Source organism: Gossypium hirsutum, chromosome A06, assembly GCF_007990345.1.
Source record: "Gossypium hirsutum isolate 1008001.06 chromosome A06, Gossypium_hirsutum_v2.1, whole genome shotgun sequence".
Lineage (NCBI taxonomy): Eukaryota > Viridiplantae > Streptophyta > Magnoliopsida > Malvales > Malvaceae > Gossypium > Gossypium hirsutum.
This window is the reverse complement of record NC_053429.1, coordinates 18,196,718-18,205,158: the sequence shown is the minus strand read 5'-3', so window position 1 is coordinate 18,205,158 and position 8,441 is coordinate 18,196,718. Positions and strand designations below refer to the sequence as shown.

Sequence of the window (8,441 nt, the reverse complement as noted above, 5' to 3'; positions counted from 1 at the left end):
TGAGCAGTTATGGCCACATTTGTTAACAGTGGAAATTGAAGAGTAGATTAGAGAAATAGGGTTTTAGAGAATTAATTAGACGGCATGCAGATAGAGATATGTGCCATCATAATCATTAGGGGTAGAGTAGTAGTGGTGGGAAAAAGATAAGAAGGGGGATTTTCCATCAAGTGTGAGGGCCAGATTTAATAAAAAGCACGAGTTACGTGATTTTCAAGTAATTTCAAAACGTGATTGATTAATTGAACAAACACTGGTCCTTATCTCTATCTGCTTTGCAAAGAGTATTATACTGTGTAACTCCACAGTCAGTATACCTCTTTTGTCTCATGGATATCACTCAAAACAACCTTCTGTGACCAACTCCTTAATTGAGTTTTTGTTCATTAAAAAAAAAAACCCAAGAGCTTAAAAAAATACAACAGAAAGCCCAATCCTAAGCTCAAAAAACCCACTGAAACTCTAGCTATCAGCTCTACCATCCCCAATGCCAGGCCCATCGCTAATAGTGAAGTCTGGAAACACGCCGGAGACACCACCGCGCAAAAAAGAGGAATCCAAGGCCAAACACGCCCTCAGTAAGTGATCATGTCTTTGTGTGACATTTCCCAATCCACTCGTTGCCACCCATTGCCCCATCCCTATCATCAAATTTTCACCACTGATCATCATTATCAACCGACACTTCTAACCATTGTGTCAATGGTTAATCATTCTCTACCTCCTAATTACTACCTAATTTACAACTCTTTCTGATTTCCACACATCAACTCTACTTAATAGGTCAAAGATGAAACTGCAACATTATGAATACCAGAAGAGACTGTAAAATGCTATTTAAAATTTGAAAAAATGCTTGGATTTTTTTTACTTTTTTCCATTTATTTTTACAAAGAGAAGCAATTCCACGTATGCTATATAAACTGAATTCCGAGAAGCTAGAATAATCCTAGATTCTTTTACAAACCGATCCCATTTATGCTTTCTCTATGCTGTATCAGACAATTAATGGCTTTCTCTATGCACATAAATCATATCATCTTTCCAGTGAGCGATACCTTGAAAGCTCACAGAGATGATAAGGAAGTATCTATGTACTGAATATGAACTAGTCTAGGCTTCTTTAATGTATCTCTCTATTTAGACTTCTTCATTTGCATGCAGCTTCAACTGATACCTTCTTCCTGCTACCTGGACATGGATCTCCTCCGAATACTTCGGGAGCCACGGTTACCGAACACGATTGTTTTCCGATGCAATTCTGCAAACAGACCATGTTAATTACAGTGAAAACTAGTAAAAATTTCAAGATCTTTCATAGGTTTAGGCATACCTTTTGGAATGCATCATAGGACTTGTTGGCATGGCAGCTTCCCTCACGGAAGTTTCCACAACTTCCCTCAGGCATTCCATAGCTAGCAAAGTTTATTTTAGAAATTTTCTGGCCAGGAGGACACCACAAATGGGCTTTGGGACTACTGATTCTTCCTGCGATTAGCATTCCCCGTTTCTTCATTGTTGGCTGCCCTTCAAATATATCAGCACATACACTTCTTGTTGTTCTTTTAGCCAAAGCAATCCCGTTGGGATCACCTCCCCATTCTTCAAACACCACCAAAAAGTTTCCACTTGGCTTCAGCCATGAACGTGGTACATGGTACCTGCAACCCAAAACTCAGTTACGAATGTTCGAATCGGATCCAACAAATAATAACCAAAAACGGAGTAGTTCCTCACCATCTTTGAGAAGGCTGTCCGCAGTTAGTTCGGCATTTCTGGTCACTATAAGTTCCAGAATAATCACAAGCATCGCAATTTCCATGGGCTATATAGCCAGGCCAGTGGCGTCCAATACTCTGGCCATTGATCCATACTTGCCCTTTTCCCATGCTACTCATATCTAAACCTAATGGTTCATTGCCTCCTGGTGCATCAAAAGTTGTCTGCAAACAATACGTGTTCTATATTTTAATCCGGTTCTATAGGTTCGAACATGGTATCTGTTTAATCAACATGGAATTTTCCTAACCTTGTACCAAGTCATAGGTTGTTTCTTCACCAATTGTGATCCTTCAACCCATTCAACAGAGGAGCTTCCAGCATCGGTGTGAAGCTTTAAGGCTTCCCCTTTTAGACCAATCTGCTCAGCATCATGCCAACATAGTATATTAGTATATATATATATAAATATTTCTCTATGTTTTAGCAGTACTAAACAAACCTTGTAAGACCATTTCTGCTTAGATAAATCTCTTGTCCCCTCATTGAGACCCTTCAATGTAACCGGGCCTAGAACCCCAACATTCCATGTCTCAAAATGAGTGCCAACATTCTGAAACATATATGAAATTTAATGATCAATGTTTAGAAATGCCATTTCCCAACTATCATTGAAGTCAAGAAAAAACAAAAGCCTCATCGGAGAAGTGACAGAACGAACCGAGAGTCCCACTGCAACACTTAATAAAGTAACCTTGTTAATCCCAGCTCTCAGCTTGACATTGTTGCTGAATGTTAACTTTGGATTTTCAAGTCCCCCATACACAGTCCCTGATAGTTGACCATTAATGAAAACATGCAAAGCATGACCAGCTGACCAAATAGTAAGAAGAGGATCTTGTCCACTCCTCAAAAATCCTTCATCAGGATCTATTTGTACGCTGATAGAACAACAGCATGTAAGAAAATCGAATAGAACCATGGAGGTACGATAATATGTGTTTTACTCGAGATTACTCACTCTGTCATGTAGCACAAGTAATCTGTAGCATCCCTGGTGATATAGATTTGTTCCCAAAGCCTATCATGTACAGTTACATCCTGATCATCAGCAGAGGGGCTTTCTTCATTGTATGATTGCCATGAAAACGCGGTGTTTGCAAGTACCATCTTCTTCTCTGAGCTCTGGGCACCAAGCTGCAAAACGATTACGTTCAGATATTAAATTTCACATTAAGGACCTCTTCATATGGATGGTACAGAGAGAAAACCAGCATTGATGTGAAACATAAATAAAGCTTAAACTTCATTTTCATGTACCAAAACTCTTTTAAGGCCATCTTACTAAGTTTTTCCCCCATGAAAGATGCAGTTGTGAGAAAGAAATTGTTATACCCTGGCAGTGTTAAAAACAGCAGTTTTACAGTCGGGAAGGATGGTGATGGACCAACTTGGTAATTCATAGTGTGCACTTCCAAAAGTTACTTTTACAGAGTACTTTGTGTCATAGTTTGCAAGGAATGCTGCACATGCACCTGACTTTGACTTGAATACATGACCCTGGGAATCAAAAAACAATTGTCAACATCATGAGAAGAACAAAGTCCAGAACTTAAACAACATAATTTTCTTATTTCTTTCAGATTAGACAAAGAAAAAAAAAAAAAAGAACTTACCTCCTGATTGCTTCCAAGTGATGTCACTGTAGGATCTGCAGACACTAGAGCTGGTTCACTTAATTTGATGGCTCTATGTAAATCTCTCAGATGGCCCCATTTTGGTTCCCTTGGTAGCCCTAGTAAAGCCATTCAGAGACCCTAGAACTGTTAAATTTTGGGGAATATTTTCAAGCAACTAGTTCTTGATCCTATTCAGAATTTAACAATGTTGTACACTCATGATGAAGCAGGTAAATAAATACAGTTCAGCCTACAGTTCATATGTACATACCATATTCATCAATAGGAGCATCATAATCATAGCTAGTAGCAATGAAGAGACCGCTCGCTGTCCGGCCAAAATTCGTTCCACCATGGTACTGAGGCAAAAAAAGAAATTAAAAAATGAAGCTATTCATCTTTCACTGCATTTTTTTTGTACAAAAGAGAACCAATTCTACAAGAGAGGCAGCAGAACTTAATACCATATAATAATTAACAAATGAACCACCATTCTGTATGAATCTTGCAACTGAAAATGCTATGTCTTCTGCTGGTCTGGTAGGCACTGCACCACCAAACTCCGTATACCTTGAGGTTTAAACAAACCAAAAGGTCAAACAAGACTCAAAATCAAACTTACATGGCAAAATTTGTATGACTTACCAGCCAGTCCAGTTTTCAGTCCACATCTTTGGCTTATATTTTGCATTGGGAGAAAAGTTTTCGCAGTAGAATCCATTGCAGGTGTTTATCTGCCACAGTATAATGGAAATTATAGAGACAGATGGAGACTATTATATGATCAAATCATTATTTCCCCCTAGGACAATAAGTAGAAACTTCCTTGTTAACTAAGCACTGTTACCAGAGGCAAAGGTGGCTTTGATGATGTCATGTCACGAGGTAACAATCATATTATTTCCATCATTGTGGAACTTAGAAACCCAAAAGGATTTTCCATAAACGTCAAAAAACATTAAGAAAGCTGGAAGCCCGTGAAGTTGGAAATGAACACACACTGAAAAGCTATCAAATCAAACTCAAAACAGCTTGAGATAAGGTTGCAATTTAAGGCCAAAAGCCCCACCTAGAAAGGAGGCATACCATTACCAACAAAAGCAAAAACATATGGGAGGATATCTTACCACAGGGTCAGGAGCATCATCTTGCTTGCACATAATCCAGGGGACACCGGTGTCGAGCCCCACTGCCATTTGTGCTGCCCATTTGGTGTAAGCTTTACCTGGATCACCGATTTCCCATTCAACCGGACCAAATTCATTCTCAATCTGTAATTATACATTCATCAATTTTGAACCAAAATTCGATACTTAAAATCAGTTAAATAACTAATAGAAGGATGACTTTCCAACCTGAGACATTATAATTGGACCTCCTTGAGTCTCAAACAGCTTTTCAGCTTTCATCATACTCACTATCTTCTCTGTAAATTTTTGCATTGCTGCCTACATTATAGTTATTTACAAACGCAAATTATTTCACTAATAATATATATATATATATATAAAGAAAGGGCAATTAGATATAATCAATTTAGCAAAGCTCTCAACCTTAAAAGGTTCATTATCAGTCCTGAAAGCAATGCCGGGGACATATTTGAGCCAAACAGGAAATCCCCTGAACCAGAAAACAGAGCATATCGGTAAACATCTATAAAATTAAGAAAAAAAAATCCTTAAATAAAAAATTATTACCCAAAGTTCCATTCAGCACAAATATAGGGACCAATACGGAGATGAACATAAAGGCCAGCTTGTTGGACCAGCTTAATAAATCGAACCAGATCATATCTATCCTCAAAATAATACTGCAAAAAGAAACAAATAAACAAACAATAGGCAAGTTTATAAATAAATTTGAAAGCAGGTGGCATACATTTCCAGGAGAAGGCTCATGTCCATTCCAGAAAACGTAAGTCTGTATAACATCCAAGCCTCCTTCTTTGGCCTTTGCTATAAGATCAGGCCACATCTGCATACAAGAAATGTTTTTCTTAAAAATGAGGTTTGAACTTTGAAACAGGGAAAACCAAGGAGCTACAATGAGAGGGGTTTAAGAATACCTGAGGAGTACTTCTGGGGTAATGGATAGAACCAGAAAGAAGAATCCTTCTCCTGCCATTAATGATGATAGCTTTGCTATCATAAGAAACAGTGGCTGAAACTAAGGAAAAAACCCAAGAAGAAAACAACAGCCATAACATGAACATGTTGACCACCTTGGACAACATGTTTTTGTCCCACCACATTGTCAAACACTTGAACAAAGCAACGAGCCTTTTGTAGTTTTGTATATCCCCTTCTCCTTGTTCTATAATATTAGAGGAAGCAAGAGAAAGGAAAGAGGACTGGGTCCTTCATTTGAAGAACTCAAAAGGGTAAAAGAGGGGAGAGGGAGACAGTGGATTGGACTCAGTTATTGGTTGCAATGTGGAGTTTATGTATGAGACTGAGAAAGACAAGCTCTCGCCCTGAAACTGCTTTATACACTTCGTTGAGAAATGAAGCGACCCCCACACTCTTTTGCCTCTTAACAGTAGTACTATTTTTTATTTTTCATTTAATTACCCAAATCCCAATCATTAACTAACAACTACTTTCACATTTATATTTCAACCATTAGATTAATAAAAGGGTAGGATTAACCATCTCATACTAAAACAACTTGTACACTAATTAATGATTTTAATTAAAATTATTGATATAATTAATTAATTGCAAATCACATGAATTGAAACCAACTATAAAATATATATATATTATGAACACCAGAATAAATAATAAATGGGAAAAATGTAATAAACAAAAACATAACATGTTTAATTACGGTTATATATATCTATAAGTATACTTATTTATATTTAAGATTTTTACTAAATTAGTGTTACACATCAATCGTACCTTAATTTAATCGTATAATTATTAAAAATACTATTATTTAAAAAAAATATTACACATTATAAGATTGGAATCCAAAGTATTAAAATCTTAAATATATTTATTTTATCATTTCAACCAAATCATATATAATTTTTACAGAACTTTTTCAACCATAACCTTTTCAACCATAGTCTATATATATGAATAAATTATTAGACCCATTTTTATACATTACTATTTATTATAATGGAAAAAAAGAGCTCCTACGTAACTTATTATTGCTTTTTTCCATTTTATGAGTAGAAAATAATTTTTTTTTAAAAAGTATAGGTTACCTTAAAATGCAAGTCACAACAAAATTGCGTGTGAGGCAGAGGTTTTCAGACAAAGGCAATTAAATGATAATAGCTGGTTTTGTGTTTATAATTTAATTTCATATATGTAAAAAAAAGAAGAAGATATAATTGGAAGTATTGATGAGATGGTTAGAAACAGGTGTGTTTGCAAATCATGGCTTGAAAATAAAGCAAAAGTAAACGATTTCATTTTCGTCGGTTTATAGTTAATAATGGCTACGTTAAAATTGGTGTATATCAGACATATATTTTGTTTAAGAAGAAATAAAATCACCAGTTGTTGCCATAAACATACAAAAATTGGGTCATCTTCAACAGTTTATTTTAACACAGGTACATCCAACTTGTATAAATTAAAGACAACATCACATGTTTTTATCTTTTCACTTCTATAATAATTTTCAACTAATTTAATTTATATCCATATTAATTAAAAACTCCAACATTTCATCAATAATTCATGATATAATATTTAATCATCCTCAACAACTCTCATTACCATATTAACAATAATCTGTAGAATTATGAGCTAAAAACATGTGAACTTTGCTCGTGTGAATGAAAGTAAAAAAGAAAAGGTGAGAAAAGAAAAATACTTAATTCATAATTTATGATCAGTTTCTTTAAAAAGAATTAACTTATTTTTAAAGGCAATTATTATATAAAATATCCAAAAGCCAATGCTTACGCCTTACTCATAGTATCTACATATAATTCAAACTGATTTAGTGTCAAAACATACTAACCCAATTGAGGAAAAATACATAAAAATGAAACAATAATATATTAATAATTTAGTTTTTCAAAAACAACCTTTATTCATTTATTTTTCTTTTACACTTCATGATACTTTATAAAACCTCATTGTATCACCATCTCATAAAAAAAAGACTCTACCAAACGATAGACGTTGCCTACACAACAATTTTTTATTACCAACTGTGTAGCACACGAGTCAATTGTTGTGCAAACTGAAAGATCTTTAAAAGATGACACATGACTTGCTGGTGAAGCTAAGCATACATGCAAAAAGACCCATCATTATTCAATCTTTAATACAAAAGGACACCTGATGGTGAGTATATAAGACCACATACTCATCGTTTACAAAGGGAAGAACCTCCTGTAACTTAGAAAACCTAAGACTCTAAAAGTGAACCACCTAGTATGTATCATTAGCTCTCTGCACAACCGCCGTGTGAACTACTACTAACTTCCAACCACTCACATTGTTTTAATAATTTGGTGTGGTGAGTGTGGACTAACATGGCTTATCCTATAGGAAATATCTTTGAAAACTAGGACACAATAGAAGCTCCAAATAATAACTATCCTTTAGCTAGTAATCAACCATAAAATCCTTATGGCCTTTATGATCAATATCCTCTATTTGTAATACAACAAAACACATTCCTTGGATACAATACATTCTTTCCTAAATTTAGACCTTTCTCTCCACCACCACTTAGAATACATCCTTATCCAACTCCTAACAATTAAACTAAACAAAATCCAAATTAATATTTGAGCTTCAAGAACAAATGAAAGTTGTGCAAGAATAGTTACTGCAGAAACAACAAAAAAAATCAAAATTTATGCCAACGAAATGGCCAACTCATACAAGAATTAAAGGCAAACCAAGCACTTTGTCAGAGTTAGAGATCTCACGTTGAGAAAGAGGTTGAATATTGCCACTTAGGTAGAAATAAAAACTATCATGGAAGAAATCTTTTAGTGATGTCCCTATTCTAGAAATATTCCTTTTTAGAGGACCAAATGGAGGCTTTAAGAAGGGAATTGCAAGT

At 35.2% G+C, this 8,441-nt stretch overlaps 1 protein-coding gene across 1 annotated transcript; it reads right to left on the bottom strand.

Annotated features, from left to right (window-relative positions):
- Positions 1–821: 821 nt before the first annotated feature.
- On the bottom strand, positions 822–5,864 carry LOC107887248 (beta-galactosidase). The gene is made up of 18 exons (XM_016811437.2): positions 5,464–5,864; positions 5,277–5,372; positions 5,096–5,208; positions 4,952–5,018; positions 4,754–4,846; positions 4,526–4,669; positions 4,044–4,132; positions 3,863–3,968; positions 3,670–3,757; positions 3,396–3,514; positions 3,115–3,279; positions 2,741–2,916; positions 2,441–2,660; positions 2,222–2,332; positions 2,030–2,140; positions 1,738–1,943; positions 1,334–1,661; positions 822–1,261 (listed from the first exon to the last, which is right to left on the bottom strand). Exons 1-18 carry the CDS (start codon positions 5,647–5,649, stop codon positions 1,151–1,153), a joined length of 2,529 nt encoding a protein of 842 aa, XP_016666926.1. The 5' UTR covers positions 5,650–5,864; the 3' UTR covers positions 822–1,150.
- Between the last annotated feature and the right edge of the window lie 2,577 nt (positions 5,865–8,441).